General features: G+C 40.8%; 1 protein-coding gene across 10 annotated transcripts in view; it reads left to right on the forward strand.

Moving 5' to 3' along the window:
• The first annotated feature begins 3,444 nt into the window (after window positions 1-3,444).
• Window positions 3,445-25,782, forward strand: part of sgip1a (SH3GL interacting endocytic adaptor 1a) — a 42,061-nt gene continuing 19,723 nt past the window's right edge. The window contains exons 1-3 of one of the 10 annotated variants that reach the window (XM_025066085.1): window positions 7,999-8,205; window positions 8,595-9,046; window positions 12,186-12,230. In XM_025066085.1, coding sequence (XP_024921853.1) covers window positions 9,004-9,046; window positions 12,186-12,230 — 88 coding nt within the window. In that variant the 5' untranslated portion in view covers window positions 7,999-8,205; window positions 8,595-9,003. Of the gene's footprint in view, window positions 3,544-7,998; window positions 8,206-8,255; window positions 9,047-10,789; window positions 11,312-12,185; window positions 12,231-25,782 lie in introns of those variants that run through there. The other 9 variants (XM_008332794.3, XM_025066100.1, XM_025066089.1 and 6 more) reach the window with 9 other exon arrangements.

Raw genomic sequence — 25,782 nt, forward strand, 5'->3', positions numbered from 1 at the left:
GCTCAGTAGTCTTAGTTTTATGCAGATGATACAGTAATTTATATAAAATGTGTGAATATTTATGAATAAATAAATTCTCCTGATGCACTGTTGACCTGTTTTTGTTTTGTTTTTTTCAGTACATGAACAGTCCTTAGTCATCTTCCGGACATTGTTGAGAATGTTTCATTTGCAGGTGTGAATGTGTCATTCTGTGACAAAGTAGGAGAGAGGAGATGCAGTAAATCAGGTTTTGGACGGGGATTTATTCCAGCACAGGAAAAAGAAAACAAGTCTTCTCTGTCAAACTAGTTTCTATGACAACAGAGCTGGAGCTGAGCACTAATGTACATCCTTGAGACTTTTCTGGGATTGCAGTTGGGTAACGTCTCCGCAGTCCCATGCAGAAAAGGTCGCATACAGAATGTAACGGCACTGAAACGTCTGGTGTACACACAGGAAGATTACCAACGTTATTATCTGATTTGAAATCAGTTTGAATGAAGGATTGATCTGGTTAACACTGCCGAGGTGTTGGAGTTTCTGTCCGTGCCCCAAATGCCCTACATCACTGTGCAGTGTCCCATTTAGTTCAACCCAGCAGCGGCCCAGTGTGTGTTTATATAAAGAACAACATCTATCTAGTGTATTTATAGCAGGTCACACAGGTCCTCGGCCCTTAATGTGACAAAAAGGTGAACCGTTCTACACTAGTAGAAGTACTCTAACAATTACGTAAGGAAGTTCTCCTTCAGGGATAAGTGTTAAAATTAAAATAGACTGATTTCAACCCCTACTAGTTTGCTAGGAAGTATGAAGTGTTTCGATCAGCTATGTTTTTTTTAGAGAATTCTTAGAAGTATTCAATGTTTAATTTTTAATTTTTGATTGTGCTTAGTTTAACAATAAAGTCATGTGAGCTGATTGGTTGTGATGTCGCAATGATAGCTTTAAAACAATTTTGGTCTTTCCTCCAGATCTGCAGGATTTGCTAATTGGTGGATTTGACTTTGGATGATGTCAACATGAGAGGATGTTCATATTCAGTCTGTCTTTAATATAATCTTCTCCTTCGTTAATAAAGAAATGTCACCTGACTAAAATATTTAAACAGAAAATACAAATAGTATTTGGCAAAAAATAATGAGAAAGTTTCAGTGTGTGTTTCTCAGGCATGAGATTTTGAGCCATCTATACACAAAAAAATACTTCATGTTTTGATATGTCGTTTTATTTCCCTTTATAAATTTAAAACATAGAATTGCCAGAGTGCATAAATATCCAGGTGAATATATTTAATATCAGAGCTGGTAAACTGTTTTACATTGGGCCCTGTTTTGCTGCGTGTGTCATCACATCTGGTCGTGGTCTGACTGTGGGAACCACTAACGTACACTACCTAAATCATAATGAAAGGAAATAAAACAATCATCCAGTAAAAAATAAAATAAAATTCAGCAAATGATGTGGGGAGCTACTCTGTCTCCCAGAGCTGGTCTCTTCCTGTTACCATGGAGACCCCGCACTGAACAGCTCACCTTCTAGAAGTGGAACAAGAAACTTGCTGTTTTTGGTAACCGTAGGAAGTCATCTTTTCTCATCATTTATCGTACAAGTCTGAGTCACTGAAGTGGGAAAGGTTGGTTATAGCCCAGGGTCGTTCCTTTTCATTTGGAATGACTGAATTTTGGTTGACTTAGTAAAGGGTCGGGTGACTGGGATAATACACTGTGTTCCAGAAAGAGACAAGAAAATTGTCCTCTTAGATTGAAGTTGCTGCTTCTTAGCTGAGAGAAGTGCACAAAACCAAAGTACGATCCTCTTGGTATCGTTTCGAGTGCCTGACATGAGGAATTTAGCTGGTCATTAGTCACTGATGAAATGTTTTGATAGTAAATGTGGCTCATGTATCAGTGGTTCGCAATTTAATTTCTGTCATGAACCCCCTTGGGGACAGAAATGTTTTCATGCCCTCCTCTGACCCACGCCCCCACAAATTGAAATACTACTGAGAACTTGATGACGTGTATATTTTTATCTGTACAAACCACTGTATGAGTCGCTGCCACCTAGTGACTGGAGGCTTGTTATCTTTTGAGCACTACAGCAGTGGTATACTGATGTCCAGTGTGCCTGTCCCACTATTTGAAAAGTACTGGTATAAGGTCACATTATGAAATAATGCATCATTTAGCAAAGGTCTGATCGAGTTAAACTCTGAAGATTTTTCAGAAATCCACTTGTTAGAAGGTATTTAGTGAAGTACAACACGTGGTCCTTTGGAGGTGACTTAGGAGGCCAGTTACTAACAGACTCCTCAGGACTACTTCAAATATGAGAGTCAAAGGTCAGGAGGTCATGTATGGGTTAGTGCTGTGTGGGAAAAGCTGTGGGGTGGAAGGCAGCATTTTAATGAGGAGTGAGATCTGAGATCTGAGATCTGAGCTGTGGCTTATCTTCATCTGGGAATCAGGCTGAGAAAATGCTGTGCAGCAGCACCACAGCCTGGGCTCTGTCCTTCAGTGTGAGCCTTTTTTTTTAAAAAGACAAAATCCTTAACGTGTCATAAATTATAACACATAATTTAAGAGAATTAGTAATAAAAAAAGTGGGGTAAAAAAACTACCAGTTATATTTTTTATAAAGAATTAAAACAGCATTCCTGTAAGGATTTCCTTCAATCCTGTGAGAAACAGAGGGTGGTATGAGTAAAATAGGAATGTATCCTCAGTCATCCTGCATGGTTAGATAGAAAAAGACTTTCTGTTGAAGGGAAAGCAGTGACTCACCCGTGCTGTGAATGCTGTGGAGGTTCATGGTGGAAACCTTATGTGGATGAGAGGAGGAGAGACGTATTTCCTCGGCCGGCGCTGGGAAAACACCATCCATATGCACGGCCTACTCATCAACAGTTATGTCATTTTCCTGTGTTTGTTTACTGTACAAAATAACTCAGATAGTTAGCATAGCTTAGCTTAGCTTAGTGACATCCCACAGCTGTGTGATATGTTCATTATAGTTCATCTTAAATGCTTTTTTTCAAGTGAAGTTTGTATTCTATCATAGAATGCAGCTGAACCTAAACGACTAAAAGCTTGGTTATGTTTAACATTTACAGACTTTTTAGCTCAAAGGTCCATAATCTAGTTAGTCTGTACCAGGACTGCTGTAGCTAACGCTAGCTAATCTCTTTATTAGCATTTCTGCTACTGTAGTCACTAAGCTTTTTTCAGCTCTTCTGTCACCTTTCCTGGTGAAATAGTTTTTTTGGGGCTGATTATTGCCACAGGGAGACTATTAGAAAAGCAGATAGAGTATGAGTTTGCCTTTTGAAAAAACAGAAACAGAAACTGAGATGAGCTACGGCGTCTGAGTAAAATGTTAAAATGATGGCCCGTTCTTTGATCATTTTACATCAAAGGATAACAGGGGTCACTGGTGTGGCTGTGTGATTTTCCATTTATTTGCGGAAACCGAAAAAAGAGCGTGGAATGCAGTGTACAAGCCAACAAAGAATAAGAAAGTGCACACTGAGAACTGATCAGAACTTTTTAATGCTCTGAGGTATGTTTTTTTATTCAAATTTTTAAAGATTGTGTTATAGCTTCTGTGTTTAGGGAGTTTCAAATTGACATAGGTTTGTGTCAAATCAAAATCAGTACCAATACTGGTAAACCAAAGGACTATTTATAAGTTTTCATTAGGGAACAATTCCAGAGAATATTTTTGCTCCATCTTCTGAATAGAACTTTAAAACAATCAAACCATCCATCACGGCTGTGAGTCATGTCTGAGCTCCACTCACACGACCACATGTACAGTGCATTCAACAGTGTGACCTTGACTCTGCCTCATCACAGAGTGTGTGTCCAGAGCCAGGTTAATCCTCTCACGCCGCTCTGAAACACTGTCAAACAAACTCTCCACAACGTGCCCTTCTATTTCAGGCCACCTTGTAAATTATTGCTTCAGTTTTGAGTGCGTCATTGGGAGGCCTCTCCAAACTCCTACTGGTACATCACGTCATGGTGCGTGCAAACACTCATACACACACACATATACACAGATTATTTTTAAAAAGAACCTTGTGGGTGTCCAGTGGGATACAGCAGTGCAGGAATGAAGCGTTTGTCTTTCGCTTTTCTTCTCGTCCCTGAATCAACAGTGGGGTTTTCCTGTGTGAGCAATTCAGGTCACACTCAAGCTCTTCTCTCTTTCATTGACACTGACCTAAATGTGGCTATTAAGGTGTCATCAATGTGTTTAAATTTGAAATCACAGTCAGGCTAGTGCTGTATACACTGTGTACAGTATATATTTTTAAATCCTTCCCCTTGAAACTCCCCACAGTGAGTTCATCTGGCTCCATTCTGTCATCGTCTCAGCCTGGCTGTCCAAGCAAAGGCCAGTGCTCTTGGGAGGGCCCTAATTTTGACTGCTCCACTGTTTATAGATATAAGCTGATTGTATAGCTCGTTCAGGCTCTGTTTATTTAGGCTCGGGCTCTGTGTGGACATGGTAATTGGTTTGAGAAGGAGGGACATAGTGGCCTGACATCCTGGAGACCATTAGGGAGACCGCAGAGCCGAGCCGAGCCGAGCACAACTGTACAGTATCAGAGGGATGAGCTCATCTTTTCCACCAACTCTTCTAAAGACGGGCTATCAGAGGAGGCTAACGGAATCTTGACTCTGAACTGACTTTTAGATGAAAGAACAATCTAGAATGACAGTCTTTGGGATTACAGTTCAGCTTCTGTTCATTTCTGTTCTCCAAGTCTTTGGGATTACAGTTCAGCTTCTGCTCATTTCTGTTCTCTGACTAATTCGAACTCTTCACGTCTTCTCAGAACAGTAAACAAAGCCACACACCTGGAAACGTTCTTCAGTTAGCTTGTATCTACTTTAGCCCCCTAAATAAACTAGTTGCTTTTATTTTCCAGGATAGGACAGTGGATTCTCAATTTTTAGCCAACATTTTTTATTTTTATTTTATTTTAAGAGCATAAAAATATCTATAAAAATAGGTCTGCAGGTAGAACTGAACCAGCCCTGCACCTGCTCACACATGTCAGGGCTCTCTGTGATCTTGAGTCGGGAACAAACCAGGCCACGGGTCTCACTGTTGTAGAGTCGAGGATATTAGATGATAAACATGGCATTTAAGGCTAGAGAAATATGATGTTTTTTTCTCCACTGGGGCAAAATGAACCAAACTGGAACGTTCTAAAGCAGGTTTACGGACTATTTAAGACTAAATTAACCCATAGTCTTACCAAATGATGATCTCTAATGTTTGCTTGATGTTCACTATTTTTAACTTTTTTTTTTATATTATGGGAGAAAAAAGACACTGAGGCTACAGTACATGGACGTCATGTTGTTGTAGAAAGTATTAGGAATTGAGCGTATAAAAATCTTGGTCTGGTCTTGACTTGATTTTTTCATTTTCTCAATTGTTCCAGCTCTGAAATGCTAAGATTAAAAGAGAAACTATACATTTGTCGAATCGTGTCATCGTTGTATCCTGTTGTGTGCTTCGTATGCATTTGGTTTTTAAGCCCTAACAACACAGCACCTTCCATACAGTCTAAACAGGTCAACTCCACCTGAGCATCATCCAATCATAACTCTTGGTGACAACGACGTCATCTGCACTAGGATGTATCCACTGTATTCCTCTGTGTGTGGCCTCCTGAAAAAAAAAATGGCAGCAGGCTGTGAAGCGGCAGAAGAACGTGTCTGGCAGAAAGTTCCAGGACACAAAGTATTACCAGCCCCCCCCCCCCCCCCCCGGCCCCCCTGCCTCTGCCACGTCTTATCGCTCCATATGCCTTCCCCTGCTGCGGAGTGGAATGTTGTTTTGGTTTGACTGCACTCACTGCAGCCTAATCGGTGGGTGGGTGTTTGTCTGCGAGCATTTAATGACTGCCATCTAATCATCGTCCCTCATCAGGGCACTTTGGGGGGGAGTGAGGAGGGATGAAATCGGGCGAGGTTTGCTGGGATGTTGCTTTAGCCAGTGTGCAGGAAATGGCAGCAGGCCCTGGGACGTGCCAGTGGCAGCGTGAGCCCAGGGTTGTGCCAGGATAGTGATGACATTCACTGGGAGGCAAATACCCTCTGTCTGCATGTCTGCATCTATTTTCTGACTGTGATGTGGGAGGAATGCCTTGAATCAGAAAAATGGGACAAGTTCAAAAGTTCATGACCGTATATCTGTGTAGTATAGAAAACCACGGGGTATAAGTTTTCTTACCACTTAGAGTGTCAAGTTAAATTACATTGGGACAGAATGTAAATTAATTTCATGTATTTTTTAAGGAATACCACAGAAGATAATTCATTTTATTTGATTATCAGTCGGTTTTAACAGTGTTTGTGTGAATTTGCTTTAAATAACAGAAAAAAAATACAAAGTTAAAGAACGGATGTTCCTTTACGACACAGCTGCAGGTTCTGTTCCTTGTGTTCCTTATTGTCTAATTAAAGTGTTCCTTGCTGGTTTCTGTGAGTTTACCTTCAAATGGTCGTGAGTCACTGCACCCATTGAGGGTGGTGTGGAATTATTCTAATCATCTGCTTTTTGATGCTGCAGAGCTGCAGATTATTTAACACTCACTAGTTTTCCTACCCGGCACTTGAGGAGTAGGTCGACAACTCCAGAGGTAAAAAGATACCAATACCCTGAAAAATGGCAGTTCTGTGTAATCTGTCCCAATTAAGACAAGGTTAAAATCTCACGTGGATCGATTCATTGTTCCAAACTCAGCTCCAGTGAGGGAAGAGCTCATGCCGTGCAACGCTGCTATTTCTGTTGTATTTGGTGATAGTGGATGGAACTAGAACAGCTTTAACAAATGATCAGTGATGCAGGCACCTGAAGTGGCGTCTCCGCACCATCTCCCCATCTCCCAGTGGCTCCTGATGGTAGCAGCATGCTTGTCATCCGCAGCTGCTAAGTGTAGCCTATCCTCTTTATAACTGTATTCATTCATACAGCAACAGATTGATGACCCGTTTTAATTTGCGCTGTTTCTAAATTTATGCAGGCGGTGGAAACAGGTCTGGCCCTGCAGAACAGATGCAGAGAGATGCCACAGGAAGAAAAAAAATCAAACTGGAGCAACACTGCTCTCCACAGGCAAGAAGCATGAACAAAGGTGGAGGAAAAAATAGGTCATAAATGGGGAGGGAGGTGGAGGAGGATTGGATGTGAGTGGGTGTTCAGGGGGAGACACGCAAGGTAGAGGATGAGAGGGAACAAGAGACGTTTCTACTGCTTTGTGCGCTCTGCCTTTGAAAGAAGACTATACTTTACATGTGTTTGTGTTTGTCTGTGGATGTGTGGATGTGTGGCAACTGGGGACCTGTTTTCAAAGATACAGCAGCCTCAGCAACATTCTATTTTTAAGTATTAAGTGATATGTGTTGTTATGTCATGATGGACACACAGACATAATCTGTGTTCACTGGTCAAAGCGTTGCTCCTATATTTAAATATGAAGTCTAATCTGATAATTATTCCTGTATTCTGTTTGCAGAGAGCACTGGACTGACGTATTATGCCCTGCAGGTGGTGCCACAAATCACCATTTACAATAAAACCACTGTAAAAAAAACAGACTTAAAACCAGAAATGACTGGCACTATTCATGTGGAACAACTGACCTTTAGATGCTAGAGCCAGCCATCTGTTGTTGTTAACAGCAGCTTTGCATCCTTTCAGATACACTGCTGCCACCTGCTGGGTCAACCGTAAATGGAAATTATTTCCACCTAGAAACACCCTGATTAGTGTCCCTCTTTATCTAACTATCTTAACTAGTTGTCCGTAAAGAAAATTTTTACAAGTGTGCTGTAGTTTTAGGTCCAATCATTTTCTGAGGGTTGAGTGACAAATAACTCGTGATACAGTTGAACTTTCGTCATAGATATAATCACTCATTGTCGCATATGATACCAACGTGCAATTTTTAGAACGTAACAGCAGATGGAGCCATACGTGCTTTTGACTAACGGTCAATAACTTCGTCATAGTTAAATCACACAAACGTGTACTTATAATATATCCTCAGAGAGCTACACTAAGGTTAGATGACTTACTGTGGATGAAGAGTCAAGGAAGCGATAGCTTGGACATCAGCAAAGGACAGGTAGTGGACACAGTCGTCCCCCGTTCGTGCCCTGACTAGAGAAGACTGTGGTCGTGCAGATTAGACAACAGGTCAGTTGGACAAAGTTGTGATAGTTGTGTTTTAATAGCCCCGTGACAACAGTTTAGTACATACGTGTGTACCGAGAGTTGTTTGTTAAAGAGTTATTCGATTCTTGCTGTAGGTTTGTGGTTTAAACTGAGCTAGCCAAATGGCAAGACATCGTCAACAACAAGCTGTTAATGTAGTTAATTTCTGTTTATGTGTATCATACAGCTTTTCCAAAACCGTTATAATTTTAAATGGCTTTTTTTTTTACCTCTGAAATATTTTAATATTTCATAAGTAAGACCTTTGGATTTATTTTAAGAGTATATTTAGAATTCTTGTCAGGCGGAAATGCAGAACCTTATCGGCTTTTTTTGCTTCATGTGAATGAATTAAATTCATTATCATGTAGAGGCTGTGGCGACCCCTGATGGAGGAAGAAGCTGTGAATGACATTTTCACGTTCTAAGCTGAACATTTTGGTCAAGATTGGATGGTAACGAATACCACGCTGACAAAGACGAGGGGGAGTTGACCTTCATTTTCCAATTTGTCTGCACTTGTGGTTATCCACATTGGTATTCTACACCAGTCTATATGTGGACACTTGTAAATGCACAGTGTGGGCAGGTGTCTGCATCTGTGTGTGTCCTCTGAGCAAGTCTTTCAGGCAGCATCCTAGGTTACTGGTCACATTCGTTTCCCTCCTCTCCTTTTTTTTTTTTTTCACCAGACTGCCTCTGTCTTCTGTTTGTTTTTCTCACGTCTCATCCCGCTGACGGGCTGGAGCGAGGGCACGGGCTCCATGGAGAGAGCCATTAATGGCTGAGGAGCTGTGTACGGGCTGGTTTCGCATCATTGCAGGTACAGTAGATGGAACACCTTTCTTGACCTCTATACTGATGACATCTCAGCACAGAGAAGAAGACGTGAGCCTAAACTAGCTTTCACTCACTGGGTCCTGCTTGTTTGCTGGGATTTGTCATTTCTTCACCTTCAACTTTCCAGTCAACCTTCACAGTGTGTGTTGCTACCAATATCTAAGGATAGGTCGGAGTCTGTCTGTTTGCATCGTCACTCTGTGTTCTTTCTGATGTCGAAACATTGTTTTACTGTCGTTACATTTAAAAGTAAAATGTGAGAGTAAAGAAGAAAGTTGTGAGGCAGAAACAACACCACAAATTAACAGAAGATGAATTATTTTTTATGTAAAATCAAATAACAATTTTACTTTCTTTAAGTCACCTTCACTAACCAGGCCACATTACAGTGCAAACAATTTACTATTATAGACATTTTTTTTTTAACAGTGACGGTTTAATAGGGAATTACTATCAGTGTGTCTGAACGCAGTAAAGTTACTTTGTGTCATACAATGTATGAAGCTTTAAAAAAAGAAGCTTGAAGCATTTATTTTATTTGATTCATAGTATAAAGAAAACAATTCATATAAATTAATTTTAAAAATCCCATTTAAATATAAAATATATTTACATATTTCCCCAAAACATTACACATGATTATATGTATAAGTTATATTATATACTATACTACAGAAGAGCAAGTGTCACAACACCTGCTCGATTCACCCTCAGAGGGAGGAACAATATTATTAATGGCAGAAATATCCGTGGGACAGAAGCACACAGCAGATGTTAGCCTTCAATTAGATTTTCCTCTTTATTTTAAAGACACTATTGTTTATCCTTATTCAGCTACACCTACAAAACTGGGCTCATGAGCAAAACACTTTATTTAGCAAATCCTCCTGCTCTTGTTCCTCCTCTCTTATTTTACACTCCTCCACTAGCTGGCAGGCTATCATTAGTCAGCTGGATAATCACAAACACGTGCTTCTGAATGTTTATATGTAAAAGTCCAAATCACCGTGGTCGTGAAAGGCACGTCACGTACAATATTTAACGTGCAATACTTCACAGTCAATATGTAACCCCCTTAAGCTGCAATGCCTCGAATTTAGCAGTGTTGTTTAGAGTTCTCCTTTGTACACTAGATGGCAGTAGAGTGAAAGATATCGTTTGTTTTGCAACCAATGGATGGCAAGTCAACACAAACACAAGGAGGGATGAATGGGGGGAAACAACAGGGACGGGGGTTCAATCATGGGGCCTGGTTGAAGGGAGGGGATCCTCTCATTGGGAGCATCTGCTGGCTGTAAACACACAGGAGCTGGGCAATGAAAAAGAGAGGGGTGAAAAAAGGAGGAGGTGAAATATACAATGAGCCACAATGGCGGCAGCTTGACAAAATAGGTGAAAGAAAAGAAGAAAAGCTGAGAAATCAGGACTACAATGACTGACACTGAATGATTCAGGGACAATTTAGCAGCACCTGGTTCAGTCTGGTTGATTTATAACCAACTGATTTATGGTTACGTTGAAAAGAAATAGTTTTTTGTCCCTGTGCTCTACAGACTCAGTTGTAGGTTATTTATTTATCACTGTAAGGTGTTCGATTTCTGTGTTCCATTACTTTGGCCTAACGGCATGTCAAGTCGAATTAAAAACACATTTTGCCTCTAGAGAACGTGTTCTGTTAATTTATATTTTTAATTTAAACAACACCACGTGGCCCTGTATACGATGTTATGAAGGTACTATTTTTCAATATTTGTTTGTAACTTTTTTAATTTTCCATCTCAATTTGATTTGTTGGGTATTACAGTAACATGCTGTTGTTGTTTGGTTGTCGCAATTTCATGACGATTACGGATCGATGCCACTCACGGGTGTAGTGGGAAAACGCGGACAACGCTCGAAATAAATCGCAGGTCTTAAATAGACTGGGAGACAACGAGGTGGAGGAGCAGTGGGAGGAGGAGGAGGTGGAGGAGGAGAAGGCGGGCGGAGTGTGAGAGGAGGAGACACGATAGCGCGACCGAAACAAACCAAACCGACGCAGCCTGGCAGTTAGTAACAGCAGGAACAGTCATTGTGAAGGAAGACAGAGACCAGTGCAAACGGTGAGAGCAGTGGCGTGTGTGTGTGTGATGGTGGTCGGCATGAGCGCTGACGTGTTGTCGCACACCTGCACGTCATTCTCTCCTCCGGTGTTTCATTAATGTCACTGGCCGGCGGTTTAGACTCAGCAGCACTGCACTGACAGAAGGTATGGAGAAAGAGGGAAGGAGGGGGGGCACGGAGGTGTGTTTGTGTAGCGTGTGTATTCTTTTTATGTAGTTTGTAAAGGTCCGTTTTTTCCTTGTTTGTGTGTGTGCGCGTGAGAGAGTAAATGTAAATGTGTGCATTTGCACAGTTATTTGTCGAAGGAAAAAACAGAGAGGTCACTAACACGGCAGCGCTGTCTGCTGGGACATTACTGTCAGGAGACTGAAGCTGTAAGAGCCATGTGACTCCACCAGGACGCGCAGGGATTGGCTGACGCCGTTCGTGACCTCAGCCAAACACCCTCCACACCCCCAACCCCCCACCCAACCTTCCCAAACACACACACGCACACTTAAACATACATGCACACACACGGGCAAACAAAACCCACCCTCCCTGTTTGAGTCACCCCGCCTCTCTCCATCACTTTACCCTGCCTCCTCTCTTTATTTATTTATTTATTTATTCATCTACTCAGCCTTTTCCCACCTCTCAGCATCTTTAGGCTGGATGTGTAGGTTAGAGCTGCAGCAGCACAGTTGGAGCATCCATGGCTTAAGGCTCTGATCGGCAGCTAACCAGGCCAGGACCCTCTTCCTCCCTTCCCCTCTCTGCCCCCCCCCCCCTCTGTGCTCTCTCTATCTCTCACTCTCTCTCTCTCTCTCTCTCTCTCTGACTCCATCTCTATCTCCCTTCATCTCTTCCTCTTGGGCTTATGACAGGCATCGTACACCACTGTTAGCCAGGGCGTTAGCCACTCCTTCCCCACAGACACACACACAGCTGCTGTGCTTCCCATCATATCTACTGTATCTCTGCTAACCAGGGGCTTCTTCTCTATCTCCCCTTCCCCTGACTACCTCCTTTCACTTCAGGATCCTTGGAGATAGAGGAATGCAAATCTGCAAAGATGATGGAAGGTAAGCTGAGTTCTTTTTAATTCAATTTTATTCAGTGTAATGCTCCTTTAAGTGCTCGTCCTGTGTCGGACTATTGCATGCATGTTTGTATGTACAGTATGCATAGACATGTCTGTGTGTCTCCTTGCCAGGTTCAGATACCGTTAGCTGCCATGCTATTTTCAGTGCATACATTCCAGGGACTTGCGTGTTATTACTAGGAAAAGGGCACAGCCACTGCATGTCTGTCCACAGAGGCACAATGGCGAGGCTAATTGAACCATGTGTACCTTTTGTGAGTGTGTGCGCATATGTCTCAGAACCCCCCTCCGGACCCTTAGCCCCCTGCTTCTGCTTCCCATCGTAAAGGATTATTTGGATTTATTGTTCAGGAGGGCTTATGTGCCCAGCTGGCTCACTTGTATAAATTGTCTTTGTATAATACACCCAGAAACACTTTCTTCACACACACACACACACACACACCCAGACAGACAGACATGTGTACACACACACGATTATCTCCCTCCCTGTTAAGCTGCTGTTGGGATGTGTTCCTGCATTCTTTTTGGCTCTCACATGGTGTCAGTCTGAACCATATTTGTCTCTGTGACTGTAGAGACGGAACATGAAAATTGACGTTTAAGTGTCGTGTCCCTTTAATTGATGACATCACTGGGGGAAGGCTAGGGATGGAGGGATGAATCCTCATACAGCTCTGCAGCTGGCACGAAAAAACATTCATCCATCCATCTTTCTATCCACCCGTCCGTCTATGTAGCCATGCCTTTCATGGTTTTTCTCATTTCTTACCTTTCATCCTGGGATCACATGTTTAACAAGTGATGATATTACAATCAGACAAGAGCGACAACATGTGACCTTTCTGAATCAGGCCTGAATTATGTAATAGTTGCTGCAGACAAAAAGATAGTACTTACAGAATCAGCCCCTGCTCTTTGATTTTTTTTTTTTTTATTTGTTCATAAAGGAATAGACGGTGTTGTCATTTTTGTCTTCCCCTGCGCATTTCTTAGGTGTTTTTGTCCTTGTTGTTGGTTGGTGTTATGTTGTGTTAGAATCAAAGTTCTCTCAGTAGTATTATACTATATAAATCTTAACATTGACCATGTCTCTAAGTCTATCTGTTGTGGCAGATTTGAACTTGTTCTTCCAGATATGTGTCCACAAAGTTATTCTGGATTTTCAGAGCAATCATAAACCAGAAAATGTTTACATTCATTTTGCATTTATAAATACTTACTTCTTAGGCATTTACAGTTATTCTTTATAATCCTGGTAAATGTCAATTTCTGGACATCTTATCACAGTATTTTAAATTAAAACTGTTAATTGTTAACAATTGTTTTTTCATATCACGCTGGCATATCCTGAAAAATCCTATAAAAGATGTCCCTCATGTCATTGTCTAATATTTTGTCAGCCAAACTGTTAGGTAACTTTGCTTGAAACTTTGCGTGTGCTTAGCATTGACTGTGTGATAGGAGGATTACAGTCAGGTGTTATAATTGGATGCTAATCCTCGTTAGCGCTGCTTTTTAAAGCTCCATAGCAGCACGACTGTCCTCACAGGTTACTCACAGGGTTTAAGAGCTGCTGCGATTACTTCATTTCTATCCCTTACACACACATGTACACACACTAGGGCTGTGTGAATATGACATACGCTATTGGTGCAAGACCAGTCATTGATTAAATCCACCGGTTATATATGTTATATAAATAAAGTATTTATCAGATTTATTTTTTAAAAAAACTTTACACATTGATGAGATACTTCACTCAGATTGTGCTGTAAATATGTAAAGAGAAAGCAGCAGCAGAATTACTGCTGATTCATCCTGGGGTATAGTTAATTCCTAGGAACAGAATATTTTAGATAGTTGGAGCAATATATTTTTAGAATGCCTGGGAGAGGAATGGATTGTCTTTCCAGATACACAGTGCATCTGACTGTGCTAGGATTGCATGGAAATTTGTCTTCTTCCTGTCTGTTAGTATGTAGGGTGGTTTTAGTTCAAATGTAAGGTATTAGCGAGTTAGCTAACAACAAAATTGAACACCATGTGACCAAAACTTTTGTATATACTTACGGTTTTTCATGTGGTGTTAGCATGCAGAGAAGGGCATGGACATGCAAAATGTTCATTGTAAACACTAAGTAATTGTAAATCTACAGCTACAAAACTGATGTCAGTATTTTGTTGTTCTAGTGCTTCTTGGCTAGTGAAGAAAATGTAAAAATTGAGTAGTGGTGGTCTTAGGCCCTGCAGAAAGTGACAGGATGTGACCTCACCATGTTTTTAGACTGGTTAAGTTCAAAACATTGTTAACTGCACCAGTGGCTTTTCAAGAACAGCTTTGTAAGAGGCCAACACTAAGTGCAATGGTAACACATTGTGTTGCTTCCTGTTTCACTGTGGTTTTGTTTGCTAATTATACTGCTGTGCTTTAACTACTTGACCAACTCTTCTGCAGAGTTGTTTGTTTTTCCTCCTCATCCTCTGATGTGCAGCATTACTATACATAACGCTGTTTATCCAATCTGAAACTGCCTTGCTGTGGTAGCCCTACAAGACGTACACAAAACATAGTCAAAGTACAGTAGGCAGAGAAAATGCACCCCCTACCCTCAACCCCTCCCATTACTTCATTCAGAGTGCTTTTGACACAATTCCTACTAATTTTAGATTAAAATATTCTTATGCAAAATATCTTTCAATCTTGCCTTCAGATTGTAGAACATGTTTTTGCTCTCTTGGGGAAGCCCTCTATGATTATAATTCCCCTTTGGCATTTCCTGCAGCACCACTAACAGGATGATGAGAACTCAGAGCTGCTACAAAGATGAGTTTAGCAAAACTAACATGCTGTCAGTCAGGCTTTGCTCTGTTGTCTTTAAGGGTTGTTGTGTCCATCCAACAATCTGTGGGCTGTTGTGAACGCTGCAGACTCCTGTGGCTACATGTGGCTAAGTTCACAGACATTTAGCCTTGTTAATCCTCATTACTTTCTGTAAGAGTCACACTTGTCATAGAAGCAGTGCAGTGTTTGTCCGACTAAAATCTAGATAAGGTCTTTAACTGGAATGCTGCAGAGGCGAGGGCAAGGAGGACATGAGGCCATACTGTATGTTTGGGTTCTACTGCATTCCTCGAATGGTTTTGTTACCCAACCTCATACAAAATGATAAAATTACCATTATTAGCTTCCGTCATTATGGTAAACCTAAGACACTTTTCGAATTATTGAATTACTGTATGAAAATATAATTACATTGGTTTTCCTATAAAGCAATTAAAAAACAAACATTTGGTCCTGAGTCTCTGTCAGATTCAGCTCATGGCTCAAAGACAGGCAGGACCTAAACTGCTGAGTTTGTCCATTTATAACAGCATGGAAAAAAAGGATCTTGTCTTTTAAATGAGTTGTAATGAAAGTATCATGAGAAATGCTGCTGAGATCCCAGTGGTGAAACCAGTGTGTGAGTCCACGTCTAGAGCCCGCACTGGGGCTGCAGTGTAATATACTACCATCAAGTTTGTCATCAATATTACAATTCCCATGTTTCAAGATAACAACATGTGCACAAGTGCAGTCATAATTTCTGGTCCAGACAACAACCCTGTTGGTTATAAACACCATTATCTGTGTGGAGTTAAACCTCATAAAGCTGATGTTATCTAAGGAAAACTCACTTAACCGTTACAGATGTGTCTCAGACGAGGCATTAACCTGTTACAACAGGAAGCTTTACAAGAGCATTGGTCACATAGACAACATATATCATCTGTCAGCTCAGTTAAAAAAAAAAAAAGAAAAGAGAAGCAACAGCCTCGTAGTCTCACCTCCACAGGCTGACGTATGGTTTCCTGGGCAATGACTGGGAGGTTGACATGTCTGTGCAGTTGCTGAGCTACATAAGCTGTTATAGTGTCTGGTTGACATTTGCTGTGGTTGGTGTTGTTTTAATATCGTTAATCCTGGTCCGTAACATTTTTGTTGAAACTATTGGTTCTATCTTCGAAGCTGTTTTTTTTTTTTTTGAAAGAAGAAAAAAAACACTATTGGTTCTATCTTCGAAGCTGTTTTTAAAGAAAAAACACTGCTGCATTGTACCATTACATTGAGGGAAAATATTTACATTTAAATCATATATTGTACATTAATTAATATTCATATCTCTATATGACAGTCCCATTGGAAATTCAAAACTTTGAGGAACAAAATAGCATAACTAACTATAATATACGATAAAGATTAGATTATAGTGTTAAAGCCACAAGTTTGACGTGACTGACTGTGGAGTTCCACCTCCTCTTCTGTATTAACATGACTAGAAACTCCTCAGTGCATTAGGAGCGTCATGGCCTAAGTTTCTCTGGCTACGCAAATTCAGCCAAGGCTTGAATCAACAAGCACAAGGCCAAGCATGTAATGGAGTGGTGAGAAGATGCACTGGCTTCTACTGGAATACACAAGTCTTGGAAATCTGTTTTGTGGATTGAATAATTAAGGCTCCCTGTTTCAGTTTATTTCAATTCAACACAAGTGCTGATGCGTCAAAATGGCGGGGGAAAAATGTGGTAAAATTGTAGCTAGAGGATAGTGCTAACAAGTGGTTTTCCTGGATTTGGCATATTAACCTTAGTTCAACTAAAAAGCAATTATTTCAATTCAACACAAGTGCTGATGTGTCAAAATGGCGGGGGGAAAAGTTCAACTAAAAAGCAGTCCAACTGCGTCAGCTTTTGAAGCATGTTTGCCAATCGTTTTGCTTTCTACTTTATGGAAACACTTTAGGAAAGACCCTTTTCAGTTCCAGCTCTACTGTACCTAAGGGCACGAGCTACAACCATAAAGTCACGGTTGCTGTGGAGTTTGCTGAGGAAGAACTTGAGTGTCCTTCCCTGTTAAACACCTTTAAGACAATGAATAAAAAGACAAGACTGACTTTTGTCATCCCAACCCATAAGGTTTATAAATATTCTATTATTATTGTACATTTCATTCAGATATTACACAACTGAGGTAAAAGCAATGTGGAATGTAAGACAAGATTATCAGTGATTGACGTCTCCAAAAGGTTTTGTTTACATGGTGACAAATTTGAATAGGAAAATATCTTTTTAGTCTCCCTAGCACAAACAGATTTGTTTATTATTCTGTTCATTTAATGAATTCTTTCTAAGACTCAACTTTAACCCAGTAGCACTTGGTTTTACAAACTAATGGACTGTCTTTGTTTTTGTGATGATATGTCAAGGGCATGGATAAACCGACATCAAACCCTAGCCCGAAGAATAATGGTAAAAACAAATCCAGGACTTTAAAAATGGTCAGCGTTTTATCTGAAATAGAAATGGTCTTCGCAAACCTGTGAAAGCAAGAACACACACATGCACATGCTTATGTAATGGCTGAGATTGAGATGCAGATAAACAGTTTGCGTAATGGAGTGCCGGCCGGGAGGAAGATGAAGTAGTCTCTTGATGGTGTCCACCTGTTTCCTTAAGCGATCGCTTTAGTTTCACCGTGATGTGTGTTTAGTCAAAAAAATATATAGTCATTTTGGAACTACTATGAAGTAGTCTGTCAGAGGTGTAGTATAAAATCCCAATGTCTTGGTTGGTTGCTTTTTTTTTTCTATGCATTTTAAATGAATTAGTCCTTTTTACTTTCTCAGGGTTAATTGTATAATTGTCCAAATGAGGTCGTTTGGTTTTCTGAAATGGTAGGAGTTAACGTTGTGGTGGCAGGGAAGCCCCTGGGGTGGAAGGATTTATTTGATCATATAATATTAATTAATTAATTTCTCTGCATTCTGTATTCAGCCTCCAGGCTGATGCTCAGTGCTTGGCTCTGTCTGCTTTTACTCTACTTAATTGATAACGCCACAGGAAATAATTTTGCTCTCACATTGATTAAATTTGGGTTATGTTTTTGGAGGCAAACTTGAGCCCACATGATCATTGTGTGTCTACTGGTGCACTAACTGAGATGTGTTTGTACTGTGTTTCTCAGAATACCTTGCCTTAAGCTGCAGGAAAAGGTAATTTTTCTGCAGTGAGTTGCAGATGCTGATAAACAAAGTTACGTTTCTGCTTTACTCATTTATGTTCAACTGGAACCGTGTTTTGGCCTTTAGTTATTTCTAGCTCGACACTTGATTCTCTTTGCATGCTTACTCTGCAGGCTGACATGATAGCATTAATATTTCAGCTTACGGTTCAGGTGTGTAACTATAGTTGTGTCCAGCCGTCTGTGGGAGGAAGACGGGTGAAGCTGCAAAAATAACCTCTGAAATACAAGACTGGATGCTGGCAACTGTTGGTTTTTCTTTCCAGGTTTCTCCTAAACCATTAGATTGATTAGGATTTTATACATTTGTGGAAACGCCTAACAGTTGTGCTGTGCAGAGCCAAAGCTCCTTGCATGTATTTATGCTAACTGTGCATAGAGATGTCAGTTCCAATCAATGTGGGTCACAGTGACTCAGCAACAACACGACTACAGGAAGAGATTAGCAGTGTTTGGATTGATAACTAGTCCGGATGATATGTGTACTTGTTTGGGGAGAATAGGGAGGTTGATTTTGAGAGAGGAGTAGGAAATAACATCGACTTTTAATTTGATTAAGGTCAAGTTAGTATAACTAATACTGGGAAGTATACCTAAACTGAGGGGAACATAAAAGCAGAAGGTTAGCAACAGTATAACCACATGTTTAAGGTGTAAAAAAACTATTGAAATGAACACGATGTGTGCAAATTGTACAGTTGTATAAGTTGAATTAACCTGGTTAATTCAAGAAGCCCAGCTGATAAAATTCAAACTCTAGAACAAATCAGATTAAATTTTAAATCTTTGTTCATGTTAACTTTTACTTTGATCAGTGTAAAATGAATGCAGAGGGCTGTGTGTATGTTCCATAAGTGTGATGGAGATAAATAAGATGCTCTTTAAGAAGCTGAAGACTCGGTTGTTCGGGTCATCGTCCCCCTAGCAGCCACAGATGGATGAGTCACAGCAGATAAGATTTCATTAGCAGACATCAGACCTTCCACAGAAAAGAGAAGCCATTGATTTTCACCTTATCAGCAGGGAAGGAGGTGGAAGAGGAGCAGTGTAAAGAGAAAACTGCAGCGGAGACAAAACTGCTCCTCAGAGAAGGTAAATATAAGGCACACAGCACCTGTCGTGTCAGGCACCTCTCAAGGAGGCTGCGCACATTTAAAGGAAGTTACTTTTTAGGAAGTTTACCATTTTTAGGCTGTGACCACTTTTGGACACTTTTTTTTTTTAGAATTTGTTTTTGAAAATGTTTGTTATACTATTAAATCAATGCCAAATTGTATGGCCTTGATCAGAAAACAGGATGTAAACTAATATTTGGCTTTGAAACCAAGTACACCACTCCCTGTATTCTTTGTGTACTCACTCTTGGTACCAATTACAACTTATTTGTGAAAACCAGCCAGAACGAACCACCCAGTCTGACCTGATATTCCATTTAATGGGAGAGTTTAGAGAAGACACAACCTGCAGTTTATTCCTGTGCTCGTATGCTTACAGAATATTGTTAATTAGAAGAAGTGAGTCATACTGTTTGTTACATACTGTGAATAAGGGTGTTGGAACCCTCTGACCCTGTGTAATTGACGCAAATCAATAGAGCTCTGAACTCTCCCCGAGCCATGAGTGTGAATAATTTGTCTTTTTTTTTTTTTGGTTGAAATTATTCTGGACAATCAAATTTTTTAAAACAACTTTTGAGTCAGAGCTCGTCATGCAGCATGTCAGTATTTTTGAAGAAGCGTTTATTTGTTTTTTGTAGATTGTGAATCACCACAGTAGAAAAGTTCGCAGTAAACCCTGTGGAGTGGGGATTTCTCAGAGCCAGTGTGTGCCACCTCAGTTAACCTATGGTTTTTATAAGCTTTGGTTACACTCATGGGCGTTAGCTCGACACTAGGATGGATGGTGTGTTTAGTCGATATAGGTTCAGAGCTGGTGTTTCGTTGTGGTTTCTTCAGATCCCCTCCCTCTCTTTTTTTGCCCCCCCCCCACCCCACCCCTTTTCCATATGTCATTCCCCCTTTTCTTTTTGTAGCCTATAGGCATCTAACAGTGGCAGTCCTGGGTGAAGACGCAGTCAAGGTCTTTCTGAATGTCTTAATGAATCAGCAGCAGCCCGCACATTCCTTTCCTCGCCGAAAGCTGATGAAACCTATAATCTGGGTGTGAACTGGATAGGGGTGGAGTCAGTGGTCTAGTTTAACCAGCAAGAACTGGGATTACATGTAGGTTGTTAGGAGCCAGTAGGGAGATGTGATCCACAGGAATTTGGGCCAACTTGGGAAGATCATTCCCTTGAGGGGGTTATCAAGAAGGTATTGTTAATTTTCTTTTGTTGCATCATTGTTTTGGAATAAACGATTGCCCTCCGTGTGGTGTCGAGGATGGCATCACTTCAAGTAGATGACTGGTAAAACCTGTCCTTGTTGGAACATCAGTCTTTTGACACAATTTACAGCGCAAAAACAACCGCACTTCCTGTTCGACTCCCAACAGTACCTCAGAACAGCCTACAGTATATGGTATTGTGGAATGTCTGTGTGTCCCTGTTGTGACAGCATGAGGGACAGTCACACTGGCCCAGATCTAACCCCATTTTCCTGTACATAAACATTGTATTGTCAAGCATTGATTTGTTGTTCTAACTTGTCAGCTGTACAACTAAGTACAGTAGGTTCTGCAGGGCTGCTCTGTCAGATTTTATGACACAGTGGGGAGCAGCAGCTATTATGTGTTTGTTAGATTTAGACCATCCATTTGGCCGTCCTGCCTCTGTCATTTCCAGTTGTGCTGCAGGTTGTGACAGTTATTGATTAAACTGCTTTACTGTAAATGTTGGTCATAAAGGCAGCGATGTGCTTGTTTAGGTCCAAACAAGCTCTTTACTTATTGGTGTGTTTTTTTTTTTTGTGTTTGTTTTTTTTAAATAGCCAATGCTTGAGAACAACAACAACAACAACAACAATGGGGGAAAACCCAAAATTCTAGGTTCAGAAATTTTAATTTAAGTTGTGATTTTGCTATTATTATTATTCAAAATGCAGGACGAGAATGTACACAATATTATATTCAGCCATGTATACACTGTACAGACTTCATTGTACAACAGAGTTGCATCTAACACATTCTTTAAACAGGAGCATTGGGGGCACTCCACTGCACCAAAGGAACGGGGTAGTTTTACTGATTCTAGCAGCCTTTGCTGGGATTCACACCAACATCCTCCTATAACCACTAGGCCACAGGTTGCCCATAGCAGCACAGAAAATATTTTTGTCCCAGTTGATGATGACAGAGGAAACATTCTCTAAGAAATGTTAATGTATTTGGATTAAGGTGATTTGTAGAGTAAATAACTTTGAAGATTTATAAATCAGTTACCACCGTGGCATTAGATGGCACCAGTTATACGTTGTTGGGTTTTTTTTCTTGATATTACTTGGTCAATTTCAGAAAATGGATTCATCAGTGACTCACCAAATGTGGGCTTTGTGTAGGTTTGTGTGTGTGTGTGGTTGTCTTTGTGTTGTTGTCTCACCACGCACCATTTCCATCTTTACTTTATCCTCCTCCTCTTCTTCTGAGCACAGTAGTTTAAACACTATGTAAACTGTTTTTCAGGAGTACCATCCTCCCACCTTTAAAAGCCGCCCATCTCCTGGATAGACACACAGATTTATACTAGTTTACAAACTGCTGATAAGAGCTGATTACCAGGGTAATCATCAATCCAGAGATATTACCTATTGATTTGTCTTTGAGTTTTTTAAGCTTGTCTTTTTATAGAAAAGTTGGTTTACATAAAAATTAAATCAGTCTTAATTAATACATGAACAAATATAAATGTAGTATCTATTTATTTTCCAGCCTACGTACTGTATGTTTTATTCTCTCTCCTTACTGCAGTATCTGCTAAAAGTGTAGAAAGAAAGATGACCGTTCCCGTGGGCAGACAGTTCTGCTCAGCTCTGGACGTTGGTTCTATGTTGTTGTCTGGCCAGCAGCTTAATCACTTAAAGAGCTTTATCCTTGAAAAACAGGCACTAATACATGAACTGACATGTGGTCACAGGCTCTACTGTGGATACTGTTCCAACCGCCATCTTTTAGGTGCTGATTATTAGATTGGTGACATATCCAGTGAACACTATGGCTTATTTTAATTGATATTTGTACAGATTGAGATTTTTTTTACATCATCTTTAAAGGTTTAATGGTTTATCATTTATGTGTAACAGTATACAACATTATATTGGTGTACTGCAGAACTACTACTACTTTTAGTCATACAGTACATCTATGTGTACATCTGAGTCAAGCTACAGCTACGACTGGATGTAGCCATGTTAGCTTGACCCTTGTCCACAGTTAGTGGACAATGCAGGTACTGTACGTCAGCTGTCAACCACATGAACGTCCTTTTGTGTAGGGATGTGGCCCACATCTATTAAGTCAACACAATACAAACCCCTTGTCAGCTGATATTTGACATTGACCGGTTGTGTGGTAAAAGTCAATGTGAGTTATATAATGAACTTCTCCCCTGGTTAGGAGGAAAAGCCCAGTGCAGCCTGAGCATGTTTTCTGCTTTGGAACAGAAACATGACTGATGGCTTTCTGCAGGTGGACTGCTGCTGTCACGATCTGTTTGTTGGATCACTCCACAGCTTGATCAGCGAGCCAGGTGGCAGTGGCTATGAACTGCAGCCTGAACAGTGCTGTCTTCTTGTTATGCTTTTACTGTGTTAATGGTCTGTGGTACTGGGGTTAATGTGGGAGTTTCTACAAGAAAGACATGTTTTAAGATCATAAAAAAAATCAGATCTATGTAGTACCTTAATGGATGAGGACAAATCCTGTTGGTAAGGCTGTGTGACTGTGTAACAGTCACTTACAAAACAACCAGGACGCCGGTCTAGTTTTGAGGAAGTTGTTTGGCCTGACCTTGTTGTTTGCAGTAGAATGGTGCATTATGCAGAGCACTTGAAACGGTATTCTCGGCATATGAAGAGGTTAAAAACGGACTTAAAAAATATGGCCACATATGTTAGATTTTTAACATCCGGTCTGTACTTGGTAACTAATTATCCTTTTAGTGATTATGCAAGGTATCCTCCGCCAAGTGACACAGCTGATGTTGAAAATATACAGGTTTCTTTCAACACTAGGATGCACATATTAAACAACAGGCTTTATTACAAATCACATTAACTGCCAAGATATAAATATTGACCATCTGCGTTTATGGAACATGCAGACTTTAAGATAATAGCAGGCGAGACACAGAACCTCAAGTCTAAATGTGCCTCTGAGCGTTATGTGTTATGTGAGAAGGACAGAAACTGCACCTTCACTGTGTGTTTGTGGATAAAGTCCATGTTAATGTCCACGTGAAGTCTCTCTGTTGGACTGCAGCAGGGCCATTTTCCACCCAGTCATTGGTGTGGATGCTATTCCAAGGCCAAGGATGGAAACCATGGGGACCAAGCTGTTTATAGACAAATGGGGTAAAAGGAGGAGTTGAAGAATAACGCTGTGGGTTAGACAGTTCTACAGTTTGGTCAGGTTTACTAAAACCCCTTGTGTTCATCTGAAATACTCGTATTAGGTGCTTTACTTTTTAGCAGTATTGTTTTGGGTTTTTTTTTTTTTTTTGGATATATCAATGAAAAGCAAATGAGCTTGATATAAAATACATGGTATTTAATAACAGATAATGAATAAGATTACATGGGAGATAGGGATTAGATATCAAGGTGGAATGCAGGAGAAAACGGATGGATTCACGGAACATAATCTCGGATGTCACAAATGTCTTTTGTTGATCTCTGCGCCAACTGCCCGCACCCTGCCGTTTCATGAATTCTGGCCCTGACCCACTTTAGTCAGCGCTGGATTACGTCACTCAGTGACACATCTCTCTTTTTTTTCACAGCTTTTAATTTTCTAAGGCTGCATCTGTGCAGCAAACAGACACACATGCCAGAGTCTTCTGCTGTGTGTGCGCGCGTGTGTGTGTAATGGGCGCATTGATAAACAACGTTCTACAGCTGATGTTTCGCCATGGAGCCACCTGGCGAGTACAGTCATGTTTCTCAGTTTAACGTCAACGGGCACAAACACAAACTGACACTATCTCTCTGTGACATTATCTCTGTCCCACTGACACGACATATTTCTGTCAAGAACACACAATGTTTTGCACACACACACATACATGGACGTGACTGGTCGGGTATGTTCTGCTGTTTTTCTGTTTGTGCTGCTAATGAGCTCTGCTCTTGTTCTCGTCCCTCTAAGCTCTTGGTTTCTCCACTGTTGGAACAGAGCCAGGAAGGTTGGAAATGTAGAAGCTTTAAATTCTGAGTGACTGGATTCAGACAGATGGGCAAGATGGATGTCCTTGGCCCTTTTTCAATCGTAGCAGTCAAAAAGAAATGGTGCCTGAAAGAAATATGAGTTTGCAAAATGTGGTATTTCTCTGCAAAAGAAAATCACACACCATCTTGTTTCCTCGGTTCTTGTGAAGCATGCACTAAATCTAAATCTGTGTAAATTCAGATTCACGCACCTGCGTGTGCACGACCTTTTTTGAGCATCATCGCAGCACAGTGATGTCATTTCTCTTGTATCTGCTGATCTTTAGCAGCAAATCTTTTGTCACCTGTCTCCACACACACACACACACACACACCTGTCTCTCAGGGTCGTGAGGATGGATGAGTCATTTCGACAGTGCATTCTTTTAAAGCCCTTGTTTACGACATGGCTGTCTACTTCTCTGCGCCGCTAGAGTGTGTGTGTTTGCTGGTCTTTCTGCATCTGACTCCGTGCAGTCTCTGCATCCAAAAGTTATTTTCCATGTTGCCGCCCCTGCCCAGAGCAGCCCCTGTCCGGAGCAGCCTCTGCCCAGAGCAGCCCCTGCCCGGGGCAGCCCCTGCCCAGAGCAGCCCCTGCCCGGGGCAGCCCCTGCCCAGAGCAGCCCCTGTCCGGAGCAGCCTCTGCCCAGAGCAGCCCCTGCCCGGGGCAGCCCCTGCCCAGAGCAGCCCCTGCCCTGCTGCTCCAATTATCCGTATCCTTGTCTTCAAACCTGTGCATTCACCATTTTCCTTGTGCTTGGTCAACTTTACTTAAACAAACTGAGTCAATATTTAGACTCCTACTTTACTTTCTCCCCATAGAGTATAGTATGACATGTGGTCATTTACGGAAATGAAATTTAAAACACAGTCTTAGTATTAGTATCAAACAGTATTAACATTTATTGAACAGTTAATTGCTGACAGTGCTTTAACCATAGATATTGAATTTGAACAGACTGCAACAACATTATCCTCAATAAAAAAAGAATAGAAGTTTATATTCTTAGTAATATCTTCAAGCAAAATAAGAGTATTGTTGCACAGGCACAGTAGTATATGTCAGTGACTCCCAACAACTGAACGGCTTCGTCTCATTCCAAAACTGATCTAAT

The sequence above is a fragment of the Cynoglossus semilaevis genome, chromosome 2, assembly GCF_000523025.1.
Source record: "Cynoglossus semilaevis isolate Cse_v1.0 chromosome 2, Cse_v1.0, whole genome shotgun sequence".
Classification (NCBI taxonomy): domain Eukaryota; kingdom Metazoa; phylum Chordata; class Actinopteri; order Pleuronectiformes; family Cynoglossidae; genus Cynoglossus; species Cynoglossus semilaevis.